Raw genomic sequence first — 18,086 nt, 5'->3', positions numbered from 1 at the left:
CTGTAGCTGTTACCCATTGTTCAAGAACAAAAACAATGTGATGGATTGCAAAACAAGTAGACCGTTTTTTCATTTCATTGTAGAAAGTGGCTAAACAAATGAAATGGCCAGTGACTATGCGGGTATCGTTGATCCAAGTGACGTTGGTAGGTGGAGCTGGTGAGGTATTTGCGTCATTATCAGGGGAGGTATCTGGGGAGTATCAGGTGATAAAAAAGCCATCTTCAGTGTATATGAGCTCCACCCAGAAGCTTCTAGGCATTTTAGAACCTAAGGAGGGGCCTGGTGTCACAGAGTTTGAAAGGATCAAACAAAGTAACTTTGATCGGTGGATAAGAGCATTGAAAATCGATCAGACAATCTTAGAGAGACAATTATCATGGAGGAGTTCAAAATTCACTTCCTGAAGTAACGAGAACTCACCTGGAAGAGCGAGTTAAGATTGCAAGATTATCAGCAGAAAAGGCAGATGATTATGAGTTGGTTCATAAATCAAAGTTTAGCTTCCAACATCAATTTGAATCTGAGGGGGATAGAAATTGGGGAAAATGGAAATCCTTACGTGATAAGGGAAAAGGGACATCTTGTTGAAGATATTAATGATCGTTCACCACAGGGTAAAGAGGAAACCTATGAGGGAAAAGGGAATTAAGAAAGCTCAGCTGTTTTCCTTGTAATAAAGTAGGCCACATGAGGAAGGGAATAAATGGGATGAGGTCCTAAAAGCAGAATTTAGGGAGTTAGGAGCCAAGTTACAAAGTAGGACCTCAGTGGAAGTCATCTCAGGATTTCTACCAGTGCCACGGGCTAGTCAGAGCAGAAATGAAAGAATAGGCAGGATGAATGAGTGGCTTGAGAGTTAGTGGAGAAGGGAGGGGTTCAGATTTTGGGACATTGGGACCAATTCTGGGGGAGGTGGGACTATTACAAATCGGATGGTCTACACATGGGCTGGACTGGATCCAATGTCCAGGGGCTGCTTTTGTTAATGCTGTTGGGGGGAAGGGACCCAAATGAGGTGGTGGTTAGTGGACAGTAAGGAGGCAGTAACTAAAACCTGTAAGGAACGAGAAAATGAATTCAGCGTGACTAAGGGGAAGAGTAGGCAGAGACCAGATGAAGACGACAAAGGGATTGACAGTCTGAGATGCGTTTGTTTTGATGTAAGTGGTCAAGTGAACTTCGGGCATGGATTAGTACCTGGGAGTACAATGTTATTGCTATAACTGAGACTTGGTTGAGTGAAGGGCAAGATTGGTAACTAAATATCTCAGGATATCAATGTTTCGGGTGGAATAGAGAGGGAGGTAAAACGGGTGGAGGAGTTCCATTACTGGTCAGGGAGGATATCACAGCTGTACTGAAGGAGGGCACTATGAAGGACTCGAGCAGTGAGGCAATGTGGGCAGAGCCCAGACAGGAAGGGTGCAGTAACGAAGTTGGGGCTGGACTACAGGCCTCCCAACAGTGAGCGTGAGAGGAGGTACAAATATGTAAACAGATTATGGAAAGATTAGGAGCAACAGGGTGGTAGTGATGGGAGATTATAATTTTCCCAACATTGCCTGGGGGATTTACGTACAAATTCTGCTCCATTTAGACCTCTAACACTCCGGAGCATCCAGGAGGGTTTTTATAGAGCCGTATGTAAATAGTCCAAAATTGGGAAGGTGCCAGTCTGGACCTGGTGTTGGGAAATGAGCCCAGCCGGGTTGTTGAACATTCTGTCATGAGTTACTTTGAGAATAGTGATCCGAATTCCATAAGTTTTAGAATACTCATGGACAAAGAAAAGAGAGTGGTCTGAAAGGAAGACTGCTACATTGGGAGAAGGCCAACAATAGTATAGGAGTTGGGAGGTCATGCTGAGGCTGTACAGGACATCGGTTAGGCCACTTTTGGAATGTTGAGTGCAATTCTGGTCTCCTTCCTGTTGGAAGGAAGGATGTCGTGAAACTTGAAAAGGCTCAAAATATTTACAAGGATGTTGCCAGGTTTGGAGGATTTGAGCTAGAGGGAGGGTCAGAGTCAGAGATGTACAGCATGGAAACAGACCCTTCAGTATAAGAGGCTGAATGTGCTGGGTCTGTTTTCCCGGAGCGTCAGAGGCGGAGTTTATAAAGTCATGAGGAGCATGGATAGGATAAACAGACAAGGTCTTTTCCCTGGGATGGGGGAGTCAGGAACTAGAGAGCATAGGTTTAGGGGGAGAGGGAAAAGGTATAAAAAGGACCTAAGGTACAACCTTATCACGCAAAGAGTGGTGCATGTTTGAATGAGCTGCCAGAGGAAATGGTGGAGGCTGGTACAATTACAGCATTTAAAAGGTATGGGTATATGGATAGGAAGGGTTTAAGAGGGATATAGGACAATAGGATTAGATTAGACTGGAATAACTGGGTGACATGGAGTTGGATGGAAGGGTCTGTTTCCGTGCTGTATATCTCTATGACTGTGACTCTAAAAAGCATCTGGATAGGTCGATGAGTAGGAAGGATTTAGAGGGATATGGGCCAAGTGCTGGCAAATGGGACTAGATTAATTGAGGACATCTGGTCGGTGTGGATGAGTTGGACCAAAGGGTCTGGTTTCATGCTGTACATCGCTGACTCGGAATAGCCAAATTTAGCAGGAGCTGGAAAATATGGATTGGAAACAGCTGTTTGAAGGTAAATCCAAATTTGATATGTTGAAGGCTTTTAAAGAGATGATCATTAGTAAGGGATAGACATGACCCTGTGAAAATGAGGGATAGTAATGGTGAGATTAGGGAACGAGGGATGACCGATGAAATTGAGAGACTAGCTCAGAGGAAACAAGGAAGCATATACAAAGGTCTAGGTGACTGAAACCAGACAAACGTTTGGAAGAATATGGGGAAAGTTAGACCAATCTGGAATGGTTGATCACTCTAGGTCAAATCAAGTCTGCAGAAGGAGGGAGGAAGTGTTCGGTATTCCAAAAGGCATTAAGATGGACAAGCTCCCAAATGGGATCTCTCTCAGGTTGGGGGAGGGGTGGAAGAGCAGAGAGAGAGAGAGAGAGAGAGAGAGAGAGAGAGAGAGAGAGAGAGAGAGAGAGAGAGAGAGATCTTTGCAGCATCCGTGAACACAGGTGAGGGTCCAGGGGATTGGAGAGTTCCTGATGTTGTCCCCTTGTTTAAGGAGAGTAGCAAAGATAATCGAGATAATTATAGACCAGTGAGCCCGACATCAATGGGAGGGAAGCTGCTGGAGAAGATACGGAGGGATAGGATCTATTTACATTTGGAAGAAAATGTGTGTATCAGTGATAGGCAGCTTGGTTTTGTGCAGGGCAGGTCACATCTTACCAAGTTAATAGAATTGCTTGTGGAAGTGAAAAAGGTGATTAATGGGAGACGAGATGTAGATGTTATAGACATGGACTTCAGTAAGGATTTTGCTAAGCTTCCCCATGGTAGGCTGATGGAGAAAGTGAGGTCGCAAGAGGTCCAGGGTGTCTGAGCGAGGTAGATGCAGAACTGACTGGGCAACAGGAGACAGTAATACTAGTGTCTCAAAATGGAGACCTGTGATCGGTGGTGTTCCATAGGGATCCATCTGGGACCACTGTGTTTGTGATATACATAACTGATCTGAAGGAAGGTATAGGTGGTCTAATTAGTAAGTTCGCAGATGGCAATATGATTAGTGGAGTTGCAGAGGACAGACGGACAACTTCGTGAGTGAGTTTCTCAAAAGATTCTATCACCAAGTCCCAGCAGATGAGGGGTTGACTGAGTGGTAGGTTTAGAGAGAGATCACGGTGAAGCTTACATTGTGGACCCATCTGTCTCACACAACCAACATTCAGTCAATCACTTATTCAGTTCACCTGGAAGTTCCGTGTATGTTGGAGTCCCACTGCTGCTACCATCTGTTCAGTTCTTTTCCCCGAGGTTTCACACACGAGATGCAATTGGCACACACCAACTTCTGCAAACAGTTGAAGTTTATTAAAGCCTGTACAAGCAAGGTGACCACTTTTGACCCTCTTCACAGGCATGTGAGGTCAAGTCAAAGTGAAGCCCTGAACAAACACATCCTTTTTATACAGGTCAGTTGGTAATGTTCACAGGTACTCTGGCCATGCCCTCACAGTCACATGTTACCCCAGGTACAATGGTAGGATGAGATCTTCCTCAGGGATAATGCAAGTGCTAAATGTCCTAATACTGGGGAATCATTATGCAGATGATTTCATATCTCTGATTCCCCAAGACAATGCAAGTGTGACATACCTAGCTTCAGGGTCTGGCGAGGAAGCATTTCCGAATGGAAGAGATTGAATGATAGTCATTTGCTATTACTCCCCATACCATTATCAAATTAAACTGTCTAAATGGAGGGGGGGGGCGAGATGATTCACATTCTTGCATGAATGTTGTCCCCACTCACTTTCAGAATATTCAAATCAGTGCAGTTTAACCCTTTAATATTTCATTAATGTTCAGAGATATTCCAATTTAATCTTGAAACATTACATTCCACCCTTTGATCATTCCATGATCACTACCCAGATGACACCAGCAGCTTTCATCAGACTGACAACCAGTTTGCAGAATTCTCCCACGTGGGGACAAAGTTCACCAGTAAATTTCTTAAATCCACAGTCCATAGAGACCACTCTGTCCCCTCCAAGTCAAGTGGAAATGAGCCAATTCTCCAAAATCTCCTTTAGTAAAGTCCAACCTGAAAATAAAATCCCGTCTGTCCTTGCACTCCACGGAGAAATCTGAATTCTTGGGCGAGGACAGTTAAATACCTAACAAAACTGACAAGACTTGCAGAGCTGCTTCAGACAGAGGATACCAGCATCTGTGTGTGTGCAGTGTAACAGCTGCAGCTCCAGGCTCAGTGAACACAGCATTCTTTGCTGGGCCTACCCCCACTCTGCTGTCAAATGTCACAAAGCCAACTGGCTGTTGTGATGTGAGCTTGATCTGTGAACCTTCATATCCCTTCAATGATCGAAAGAGAGGGTAACGTTCAGGTGGTTTAACGCCCAGAGGAAGGCCACTGACAAAAAGCGTGCAGACCTCCTCTTCACTGTTGATAGCTTCTTGACTTTTCGTGCTGATGACTGGGGGGCTGATTGAGTCAGTTGGATCAGGTTGTGGAGGGCTGGGCGATGGTCCGAAGGCGTGCTTTACCTGTGAATGGAGAAACTCTAGAGACTGTCAGCTGCTGGAAGTATCTCTGCATTTCCTCTCATTTCTTCCTTGTCAAGGTGGTTATGAAAACAGTCACACATTTACCTAAATTGTAATCAACATTCTCAGTCATCTTGAACTCTGTTACACTGTTCACCATTTACGACATTAGAAGTTTATGGATTGTATAAAACTTGATAACTGAATTGTTTAGGCAGTACAAGTTATTTACAAACAACAATCCACGGCCTAAAATCAAACCCTCGGGGAACGTCATTCAGGTTAGTCAAAATTATTTTCCTTTGACAAATTGATACATGGCTAATGTGAAAGCTCAGGTAAACATTTTTCCAAAATCTGGAACAGCAAGAAAACAGCAATGTTTCCTCTCCTTTAGAAATTGAAGAGACAGTTTCAGTTCAGATTTAAATCTCAAATATTCATGGGAAACAAATGCAGGACATTTAATGTTAATCTGGGCCAAATCAGGAAGCCCTGGCTGACCAGGATTACCAGGGGATTGAGAATCTCCTCAGTTCAGGAACCTGACTCGGAGCTGGCTGGTCACAGCCAGTGTACTCTGTCCAAGTAAATCAAGGGGGACATGGTGACAGGGTCTGGGGGCTCAGGTCCCAGATCGGAATGGATTTGGATCGATTTGCCCAGACACAACAACAGGATAGTTCCAGCAGAGTTGGTGATGGGGAGCAGACACTGCACCAGGTTAAACCTGATATTTCCCCAAACTGGGGGAGGGTTGTTGGGGTGAAACAGCAGCAGGATCACCAATGCCAGCCACATGCCTCCTCGAAGCGAGGGAGACCATTTCATTGAGGGGATGACGTTTGGTGCCAGAACCATGGAAACGGCTCTGTACGGGTACGAGGTGAGGTTGACGTGAGGTCAGGTCCCGTGACTTACAAAGTTTGGGGAAAGTGAGGCAGTCCTGAACCAACACGTGGATCACCTGAAAGCTGTTCCCTCACAAACAGGACAGGAGCAAAACATACTAGGCCCCTGTCAACAACCAGAAGGCCTGTCAGAAACCTTGGGCTCTCCCCTCTGGCTGGTGTTGAGGAAACCTCAGGGTCCAAGATGGATGCAGCCTCGATACCATTACCGCTGGAAGGAGGAGGAAACTCTCGAGATGCTCCAGATACAGGGAGAGGAACTACAGTCCGGTACAGGCCGTGTCAGAGTCTGCATCAGAGGGACCGGAGCTGGGGTGGACACGTCATAGGAAAAAGGTACAAGAGGAGCTGACCCACACTCCCGGGCCAGTGGGGAGGGTGGGGGGGATGCGTTTGCTACAAGATCCTTGATTGTGGCTTCCAGCCCAGGCTAATCAGGAAGCCCTGGTTAACTGATATTAACCAGGAGATTGCTGAACAAACTGGCCATAAACAGGTCCAGGCATCGGGCTGTGGAAGGGGTCATTAGGGCCGACTGCCTGCCCGTCTTCCGGGGTTACGTTAGAGCCCAGGTTTTCTCTGGGAAAGGAGTACACGTTGTCCACCAACACCCTGGAGTTGTTCAGGGAGAGGTGGGCACCGCAGGGAGTGGAATGCATTATTTCTCCATCCAACTCTATTTTGATTTAGTCCCTACCTTCCCCTTCACTGTTTGATCACACAGCATTGCCCTTTGATGTGAAGGACACGGCTTGTCACTGGCCACTCGGGTGTTTCCTTTCTTCCTGGTGGTGAAAATTTGAATAAAGATTCGTGCAACTTGTGTCTTTCACTGTGTCTCACACCTACACACACACAACATGGGGGCTGGGGAAAAAAATAATCACTCCCACAGTTAGGCGGTAGTGTGTGGGGGGGGGGGGGGGGGGAGAAAACAAAAGATAACGAGGAGTGTCAGAGGTTCTGTTCACTCAGAGCTGGCTCGGACGGAGCTGGATCAGTGACAAGGAATCTCCACATGTAGATGGTGGAGTTAATCAATTCCTAATTTGACAAGGAAGGGAAACAAAAAAAAATTGTAAAAAAACAGAACAAACAAAAGAGAACAGTCTTTCCACCTCCACAATGTCTTCCATTTCAGTTCAGCTTCCACTTACTTTCAACTCCCGTGGACACTAAAACCTCACCTCGTTTGGATTTGGGGTTGTAATTGTGATGGGCAGTTGGTATTCAGGAGTTTGAAGAGCTGTCTGAATAAGGCATGACACTGGGACACATCCATTATACGTTAGAAACTGTCCACAGAAACCAAGTTGGAAATTCTAGAAGTTATTGAAACCCTCCAAGATGAAACTTGTTGCAGTGCAATGTGAGGGGAGAGATTATAAAGCTGACCAAGACAATAATTGTTGTACAAGCCTTTAGTTTACACACAGCTTTCCAGGGAAATCAATCTGCTGTCTCCACCTGGTCTGGTCTGGTATGTGACTCCAGATCGACAGCAACATGGCTGACTCTGAACTGAGCAGCTTACTGGACGAGGGATATTAGGAGTGGTAACAAACACCAGTGTTCTCAATAATACCCGCGTCCCAGGAAAAAAGCAAGAAATTAATTTGAAAATTAATCTCAAATCCTTCCACGAGGAAAGGCATTACATGGAGATTGTTATAAAGTGGAATTGGTCTACAGACACAGTCACAAAACCCCATCCTGCACGGTCACTACTGAAGACCCCAAAGGGCCCTGAATTAAGTACTTGGCCTCTCTCCACTCACTTTGAAGTCAGTCCCACTGGAGAGCTGACGACAGGATTTTAAACATGGTCACACTTGGTAGTCAGTGTGTGTCTAATATTGTGATAGCTTAGAGGATGCTTTATTCAGAAAGCCGTCTGCTTTGTATAACACGGGAGTGTGTTCCATCAGTTTAATGAAATGAAGAGCAATGTTCCACCTGCATCTCCGTTATTTTCAGAGGCTGGTGCACAGATGGAATGAGCTGCCAGAGGGAGTGGGAGAGGCAGATACATCATTTAAAGACAGGTCCATGAATAGGGAAGGCTCACAGGGATATGGGCCAAATGCAGGCCCGTGGGACAAGTTCAGATCAGGAAACCTGGTCAGTATGGACGGGTTGGACCGAAGGGTCAGTTTCTGTGCTGTATGACTCAGACTGGAAACGACTCAGCAGCATCTCAGTGGTACATGAGAATTTACCCAGCATGCCGATCCCAGGGAATGGCCATCTCCTTGTCCTAGACTGACAGGTGAGGTGATGGTGGTATAATGGTAGTGTCACTGAACCAGTAATTCACAACTCCATGGAGCTCAAGGCCCTTCCCCATCCCAGGAGAAGGACCTTTGGAAAATATTGAAGAAAATTTAGGTACGGAATCAGTTCAGCAAATCAAACCCCTTGAGGGTGGTAGGGAGATTATTCAATGACCTGCCTATACTCCAATATAGATATTTAGAACAATTAACTCAGGCAGAAGAATTACTCAGTTAAAAAGGATCAAGAAACAAGAGAGCAGGGTCTGGGGCTCAGAACACGGAATCATTGACTCAAGGAGAAACAACTTCAGGGAAAGGGAGGAAAGCAGATCATGGAAGGAGGTCACAGAGGACTAGTAAGAGAAGGCAGAAAGAGGACACCAATAGTGTTGCCTGGAAACATTTGGCTAAAGAAATCCCATTAAAAAGAGACTCAAATACTGAATAACAATAGGAGATAATGTACCCAGTAAACTCTTGGGCACTGACTGTTCCCCTCTGTTCTCTACCCAGTGAGGAGCTGGAAAGGGTATACAGTGGGGGATGATCCATTCCCAATCATGAAGCTGAGACATTAGTTCTAGCCATATACCATCAGGGGGAATGTCAAGCTCCTGATGAGCCCCACAGAAGGAAGGGAAATCAAGACAGCGATTGAGGAGATCAATCGGAAACGTGTCCCAGGACTCAATGGGATGAACCTTGAGGACATTAACATTCACAGAGTTACTACTCACCTCAAGGTTCTCTCTGGATCAGGAGCGGGACCAGATTCATTGACAAATTGAACTGTTTTAATTCCAAAGATTGGATGACAAGGACAGCCTTAAAGTAATTGATAACCAGAGACCTATTAATATTGGCCTAATTTTAGCAAGCCTTTTCTCTAAGGGTTTAAGTGAGGGGACTCAGTTTGAATTTTGGACAGAATGGTTGTAATGTAGCAACACTGGGCTGTAATGGGAATACAGCCTTCTTACAAAATATTATTCAAAAAGGAGCCCAGAGCAATAGAAAGGATCTTTCAGTTGTCTTTGAACTGGCTACAGCCTTCAACTCCATCACAAACTGCTGGTGTTAAAAACTTCAGAAGGTTTGTGTCATTTATTCAACTAACTGCTGATTTATATTCTAAATCACACAGCAATTGCCCTTGAACATGAGAGGAGGCTAAACCCATTTTGGGAATGGCGGGGGATGTGACTGTGGCTTTAGTTGTGGATGGGGTCTCCCCGGAAGCCTTGCTTGTGTAGTCACCGTTGAGAGAGTGTGTTTGATCCGATTATCTCACGATGTTTGGTTGTACCTCATGGTTCCCCTGGTAATGGCAGTGGGAGAGTGGACCTGTTTAACTCATGTCACTTGTTTTTAAGCTGGTTTGACTGGTCTTTGGACCAGAGTACTGGCTTTAGGTTTGTGGAACAGCCAGTTGGCTTGGTCTGGCTCGATCCACTGTTGACCCGTGTGGACCGTAGGCACTGCCATTGGACGGTGCTATTAAATAAATAATGGGAGATTTAGTCAGTCAATCTCCCGAGTTCTAGATGGACAGATACCTGGCCACACCCTGTAAGCTCATTTGTGCTGGGGGATTGTGACAAATATTAACTTCAGAAAAATGACAACCATCTCAACACTGACTGACTGTTGGAGACCCCCAGATTTGTGTCTGTTGCTGATACCAGGTTGAAAGTCCATAAGGTCAGTGAATAGATCAGAGTGTGTGATATTAACCCTGTCATAGAGGAAACGGATATGTGAGCATGTGTTGGGAGGTGAAGACTCTGATATTCGACAGCAGTAAACAAAGATGTGGGCAGTGAAATTTTAGATAAGACAACCTTCGAGCAGAATGTCAGCAAAGATTCACCCATGATTTTTAAATCCATCCCGTCTTCTTAGGATCGAAGTAATTTAGACACGGTTATCAGATTAATACGCAAATACCTGGAACGATAACAGTAAAAACTCCAAAGCAAATATCGGGGAAAAGGAGGATTCTTAACAGGCTGAAAGAAGTTGTGCCTGTCTGAATAGTGTCTGTGGTTGAGGAAGTTGAGGAAATGAGAAGAGTTAAAGATCAGTGCCAGGGAGAAATACCTGGTACTCGTGTGGAACATGCAGATGGTATCCCAAAACATCAGAAACCAGAAGGGCTATTAACGCAAGCAGAGGAATTCTTTGCTAGTAATGGGAATTCTATAGCTCAGAGACCAGGTCTATTGTTCATGAACAGTTATACTGAACATTTAATGGAGACATATACCTCCCTAGTTTTATCTTCACTCACACCCTTAACGATCTCAGTATAGACCAGATAGAGTAATAAAGATTGTAATAATAAAGGGGTGCAATGATGATATGTGAAGAAAGCCCGTTTTAAAAGAACACAGCTTTTGTACAAAACTAAACATAAGCAAATACCGAGAGAGATGATGGGGGCACCTGTTCGTAGTTTTTTGCTTTCTTAATTCAGCACAATTAGAGAAGATTTTTCAGGATAAACTCAGTGCCAAGTAAGGCGGCTCATATTATACAATTAAAGTTTTATGGAGTCTTTAAGATTTCCACTGATCACCTGATGGAGCCAGTGAGTAGAGGAAATGGATGATCATTCGGGTGGATCCCAGAACAGCAGCAGGACCCAATGGTATTGGGTTAAAGGAGAGAGAGTCCATTCATATGAAGGGCTCATCCCCGAAATGTCGATTTTCCTGCTCCTCGGATGCTGCCTGACCTGCTGTACCTTTCCAGCACCACTCTAATCTAGACTCTGATCTCCAGTATCTGCAGTCCTCACTTTTCCCTGGATAATAGTCCTCGTCTGCCCAGGCTGGTTTCATTGTGGCTCCAAACTGGTGTTCTCCCAGAAATGCTAGAGAATGGGAGGACAGTGCTAATCCCCAAGACCACCAATAATTGGCGACCAGTGACTACAGGGCCACTTTGCTGAGTCGTTTTGCAATATTTTTTGTAAATATATGAAGCAGAAGCAGTTAAACTTACCCTGAGACAGAAAGGTTTCCTTGGGGCAACCCTGGGTTGCAATGAAAATATCAAGACTTTTAGTGATGTTATTAATGGGGCAAAGAGAAATGGGAGAGATTTGGCAATGGATTTTAGTGCGAAAAATGTGTTGCTGGAAAAGCGCAGGTCAGGCAGCAAAGGAGCAGGAGAATCGACGTTTCGGGCATAAACATTCCTGAAGAAGGGCTTATGCCCGAAACGTCGATTCTCCTGCTCCTTTGATGCTGCCTGACCTGCTGCGCTTTTCCAGCAACACATTTTCAGCTCCGATCCCCAGCATCTGCAGTCCTCACTTTCTCCTGATTGATTTTAGTGACCGAGCTCAGGCCTTTGATTTGATCAGGCTCAAATAACTTTAAATCATTACAGAGTAGCCCAAGGATTTTATACAATGATAAATCTTTGTACAAAGAATACGAGAGTTATGGAGGACAATAATTTTAAGACAGTTTATAAAGATAGCTTGTGGTGTAAAGCAGGGTGATCTTTTGTCCCCTATATTTTTTTTAAATATTGCTACGGATCCACTGGGAGGGAAGTCAGGTGTTTTTATGAATTTTAAAGATGACCTTATCCACCATGTGACCCTGGCGTTTGCTGATGAGACAGCACTTCTCAGTGAGACTCAGTCGGGTAGGGCATGTAATTTGAAGATTGACCAACACTCGAGAATGCCAGACTGTCAATTAACACAAAAACTGGAGGGTTCCATTTCTTGCATAAAAATGAGACCATTTTAGTATAAAGATCGAAAGATTGGATTGGATTTGAATCTTGCCATTGTCCTGGGGGAATTGACAAAATATTTCAATGCACAAATAGATCCATGAATTGGCATTGGGCTGGGTCAATTTGGAAGATAACTTGAAAGAATGGACAAAGAATTTACAACATCAGCCCAAAACCTGACAAAAATTGACACTATTAAAAAAAAACTTAGATAATCCCAAGGATTTATCATCATTTGGTTTTCAAGTTCTCAATCTTTTATTTTAAATTTTTATTCCAAGTTTCCAAAAAAATAAAATCTACATTTGCCACATTTTAACACCAATGAACTTTATATCCATGCAGTAGGGAGGGAGAATTGGGGATTTCTAGAGTAGAAAAACACACCTGTCACAACAATGCGACAATGTGAAGCCTTGGGAAAACCAACTGATAATGTAATCCATGTTTCCTTGCAATATAGCAAAGAAAGCAATATCAATATTCCAAGGATATTTGCAAAATGGAAGGCTCTTCAAGCAATATGGCAAGGAGGAGATGATGAAGATCAAGATGCTGGTGAGCCTATTTCACAATAACATTAGACATTGGAGGCAAATCAAACTTAAATGGATGACATTAATGTCAAGAGTTGAGAGATACTTCAAAGTCAATGCAATTGCCAATGCATAGACAAAGACAATAATTAGTAAGCCCTACAGCTTTATTAATATCCTTCTTCTGCTTTGTAATTTATATCCCCTAGAACAACCATTAGCCATGAAAGATTTATAAGAAGACAGGCTCGTCAGAGATGTACTGCCCCATATGAAACACTTCTACATACCCCCAGCTGGTGCTATGCAGTTACAAATGAGAATTAAATGGCATTAAAAGATAATTGTGAAATTATATGAACATGTTGGTAAATACGGTTGGAAAACATATGTAGAAGCTTGGATAAGAGCAGAGGATAAAAGATGATGGAAGTCGGACATTATGTTGCAGGAAAGGTTTGGTGGTCATTGTCGATGTCACAGGTGTGTTGGAGAAGGTGTGCGATGAAAGTGTGGACGAACAAATATCTTCTCACACAGCTAATGGGATTAACAAGAGGAGTGACTCCATCTTTTTATGGGTTTGTGATGGGTCCTGGATGAAAGTGGGTGAAGTCAAATGATAAAATTTTAAATCCCCAAGTGATTCACCAGTTTAAAGTCTTCAGCCCTGAGTGTATCATCTTGATTGACTATATCTTTGGGTCTTGAACTTTTGCAGATCTTTAATGATTATTGAACTCACGTCAGAATATTTGATGTAGCTCATGTTGGATATTTTGTGTTATAGACATAGTTCGATAGTTTAGATTGTGTGATGTGGTTTGAGATTTCATAGTTAGTGATTTCAGTATGGTGATTTGTTGATATTAATAAAGTTGATTGTAATTTAGTTCACCCGTCAGGATGATGGGTAATTTTACAAATGACAGCTTTGGGTATAAGAACTAACTGAGCAGCTTATTGGACCCTCACCTGGCCAATTGTCATGTCAGTTATTATTTTGCCGTCTCTAACATCTAGCTGGCTTCCAGATAGAAGTATCCAGAAAAGGTGTTGATGAGCAACAGTAAAACTCAATGATGGCACTATTTTGTAGTGTTTTAGTACAGAAAGAGGGGAGTGAAGCAGGGAGATTTCTCTCCAACAGTGTTGGATCCCTTGCTTTGCCGCCTTGGAGGAAGCTGATCATGGAGTTATACCTTTCCATGAGGATTAGATTAACTGCTCCACTTTGACCTTCAACAATAAAGCACTAAAGCAACTCAGCAGGGGATAACCAGAAACCTGGAAACAGGTCAATGTTGAGATTGTACTGGCTTGGTCATTAAACATTAAAGACCAAGGAGTTCATTTGACCCCATGTGAATAAAACATTTCTGGATGAGAGTTTGCTCGCTGAGCTGGGACGTTCGTTTTCATTCAGCTCAGTGAGCAAACTTACATCCAGATCCTCAACCTGAGTGAGGAATCTTCTCAAAACTCACCAAACATTAGTACAATTACTGAGATAATTGGTCATTCAGCTGGACTCCTGTTAATTCCATCCCCCAGGAGAGACAGAACTATTCAGGGGTATGGGTTGACCCTTGGGGAGGTCCACAGGAAGCAGGATGAGGGAAAAATTGCAAATATCTGGGCTAATTTAAAATCAGCCGCACTGACACCTAAAAGGGGAGATTTTTATTTTAAAATTAAGTATATAGTCTGATTTTAAATAGAAACATCTCAAAACATCCAAAATACTTTTCTAAAATTATAAATAATTTGATAAAGGAGGTCTATCATCTTCCCCATTAAACAAACGAGAACCTGGAATCTCCCACCACCAGAGTGGGCCAGGCCTCCTCCCATTTCCGAATGGAAAGGAATTTGGGAAAGTTAGAGCTTCTTCAGATGAAGGTTTTCAAAGAAGTTGAAATATGAGAGAAATCCCAGCACAACCCTCATACATCGGAGCAACAGGAATGCCTGGAACCCTGTACAGATTTGATCATCTGCTATTAACCATAAGATATAGAAGGGAGTTAGAGTCTCGGGCATAAGCCCTTCTTCAGCCCTGAAGGGCTTATGTCAGAAACGTCGATTCTTCTGCTCCCTGGATGCTGCCTGGCCTGCTGTGTTTTTCCAGCATCACATTTTTCAACTCTGGTCTCCAGGATCTACAGTCCTCACTTTCTCCTGGGAGTTAGAGTCTGCCAACTGAGTTAATTTGAAAAGGCAGGGCTTTGGAATTGGTTACTTTATGGGAGACAAGGTCTCCGATTCATAGACAAACAGCTTTTAAAGGGATCTTCCAAATCAAATCTCAAAAGACTCAATTTATAGCCCATGAGAACCACTGACGCAAGGCAGACCATGTTTGAAAAGAGTAATGTTGACATCAAACACCAGTGGAGACTCAAAAGAGTCTTTACAAAATGCCCAGATTAAAAAGCTTAAGATCAGCAAGAAATTACAGCATCACACTGGGAAGTATGGGGGGGGGGGGGGGGGGCATCTTTGTAAAACCCCAGAGAAAGGGCAAAGAACAGAATGTCAGCTGGGTGGCATTAGAGTTCATCTACAAGGGAGCTATGGAACCATGAACACCCATCAGTTCCCCAATATCCTCCAAAGGGTATATTCCATCTCTGTCCAGTCTGGTAAAGACAGACTCCATTCTCACATCAAAATCACTACCAGTCTGATATTGTTGAGAACAGTTAATGGTCTGAAAAACATGACTCAACATGAACACATTAAGGGTCATCATGACAAGTATATAATTAGATAGATAGGCTTCATTCTCCACATAATACACAACTAGATGTGATCACTGAGCAGTTTGAGCTGAGACTCCAAGAACAAACTCAATCCTGAGTGAGTGAGGAAAGTGTTGGTTTATTTTTGTGGTCAAAGGGAGATCAATTAGTTCCAGCTTGTAGGTGGGTTACTGATGGGTGGTGGAGGACACAATGTGCAACATGACCCATGGAGGGCAATTACTGAAACTGCATTTAATAAACTTGGATATTCATGATCTTCAGCTTCCAACTGAGCCAAGACCACAAAGTCGAGCTATCACAATCTTCATTTGTGTGGGTTATTATCCCAAGTTCATTGTTCACATGGAATTAATTGGTGCAGAGGTGATCAAGTGATTAAGCTCAGATGTACCTTTTTCTAACATTTCAATTAAAATGGGACTCATCAGGAGAGTCATAACCAGAGTGGATTAGTTCAACCTCCATGTCTCCGTGTTCAGACTGAATTAAGGAGCTTCACTGGAGATTGCACTATTTTAAATGGAGCCAACATTATGGAGCTGAGCGTTTGGGTATAGATAGCTTTAACTAAACACTGGCTTCAAGCAGAAAGCCAGTCCTAGTTCTGCTTTGTCTCAGTGAGACAGTGTGCCTCAATATAATTAACAGACACCTGGAGCAGTGAGGACCAATGATAAAGGCAGGACCTATTCATTTCAATCACTGATCATTAATTAACCAAAATTTGCAGTGATAGTTCCATAGTTTAATTTTGTGCACCAGAGAGTTATCATTCACTATATTAGCAGAGACAGCAAAAGAAAATAGTATGCAAATTCCCTGCTCTTCAAGAAGCCTAACGATATGGACAGGTCAGCCAGACAGTCTGAATTCTGCATCAATCCAGCCCCCTTTCCCAGTTACTCCATCCCCTGCTTTTCCAGCACCACTCTAATCTAAACTCTGATCTAGTCCCTGCCATTTCACCCTCTGTTCCAGTGAAGGAGCCTCTGATCAATTCCTTCTGGAGCCTGGAGCCTGGAGCCAGGCTGGTTGTGGTTTCCACCCCCCCCCCTCTCAGATGGTGCACACTCCAGAATCAGTTTAGTGCTGATTGTCAATTGTGGGTCAGTTTGTGTTTTGTTCCAGTGAGGGACAAGTCGGTGGTAACGACCATTTCTCAGAGATTAGCAGCTCTTCCCTACAATCCTGACTCCATCTTACAGTACAGTCTTTTACTTTCATAAAGCAATTCCTTTCCTCTCCCAATGGAGAGGACTTTTTTCACTGGGAATTGGAGGATTGTTCAGAATGCAGAGGGACAGGAAAGGAGAAACATGATTTGGAGTAGACCCCAGCTGTTGGCCAGGAACAAGCTGCTCCAACACCTTCCACTGGTTTCCCAGACTGAGGAAGGGCCTGAACATTTTCTTTGATGCTCAAACCCACATTGAGAAGGTTTCTTCCCCCCCCAAAGAGAAAGCTAGACTTGTATATGTTAGCAATCCCACCCCACCTCTCTGTACTAGCTCTCTTTGTTTTCAATCTCTCACTGAGTGATTGCTCAGCTGAAGCAGCTAAGGGGCTGATTAGCAGCTTATTAAAAGATCCTGTGGGTCAGGAGCTGCCCTTTCAGTTTGGGAGGCTGTGTGGATAGACACTTCTCTGTAGCTGTGAGGGACAAAGTGACCCTGAGTGGATAGAACAGACACAAAAAAGCTATTTAAAGAGACAACCTTGCAAAAGTGTAAATTCCAGAATCTAGAAGATAGCTGAGATAGAATTACTTCAGAAAATGAATCAGAAGTGATTTTCCATTTGTGTATGTTTGCTACTTGTCAATTATTACCTCATGGTTTTTCTCAGCCCCACATTAAATTGTTCCAAAGTGCAAAATTTAAAAGCTCCCTGCACATATTTTATTGACGTTAGACTGACTGTTCTTTAAAAGTAGAGATGGCTAAACCCTTTAACTATAAACAGGACGAACATTAACATCCCCTGCTTGTCTGGTAACCCCCTTCCCAAGAAGGATTGAATGTTTCAGACTAACCTTTAAGCAATTTCTCCAAATTCCCTCAGCAACCCTCTTACATCCCACCCAGACAGGCTAACTGTTTTAGTTTATTGGGGACAGAAAGCGCTGGATTGGAAGAGGTTAATTGGACTTGGTTGTTCAGTGATTCTGACTGATCTCAGTCTCCATGGATCCTATCTGTGTCACTGCAGGATTTCTGATTTTTATTAATAAGGAGGTTCCTTTTAATGCATTACCCCACAGGATCAGCAGGAACATCACCTTCCAGCAGCAACAGGCCTCTGGACAGAGGGAAAGGAGAGATTGGAATCTGAGAATAGATTGGAATTTATAACAATGGACAAAGGATTAGACTCAGCTCTCTACATGCTTTCTCTAGATCGAACCCCATTAGAATGGTGGGTCAGATACACACTGCAGGTTATTCAAGTCGGTTACTATCCCATCCTGGCTATTCTTGGTGTCCCTGGTAAGTCTCTCTAACTAGTTATTGACTTGATGACCCATATTTAACTGTTATTGTTCCTGTCCTTGACATTTTGTGAAGCCTGTATCCTGTTGCTTCATTTCCAATGACAAATCCCATTCCCTGTGCCTTGATACAAACCCCTTCCCTGACCAAAGGCTAAGGTTGAAGCAGAATGGTCAC

The 18,086-nt window shown here is 43.5% G+C and overlaps 1 protein-coding gene across 1 annotated transcript in view; it reads left to right on the top strand.

Annotated features, from left to right (window-relative positions):
• Window positions 1–18,086, top strand: part of LOC140465566 (probable G-protein coupled receptor 139) — a 105,232-nt gene that overhangs the window by 67,118 nt on the left and 20,028 nt on the right. The window contains exon 4 of the mRNA XM_072561108.1: window positions 84–315. Within this exon, the coding sequence (XP_072417209.1) occupies window positions 84–315 (232 nt within the window). The remainder of the gene's footprint in view (window positions 1–83; window positions 316–18,086) is intronic.

This window comes from Chiloscyllium punctatum, chromosome 42, assembly GCF_047496795.1.
Source record: "Chiloscyllium punctatum isolate Juve2018m chromosome 42, sChiPun1.3, whole genome shotgun sequence".
Taxonomy (NCBI): Eukaryota; Metazoa; Chordata; class Chondrichthyes; order Orectolobiformes; family Hemiscylliidae; genus Chiloscyllium; species Chiloscyllium punctatum.
Note: the sequence above shows the minus strand (reverse complement) of the source record. Positions and strands in the feature narration are given on the sequence as shown.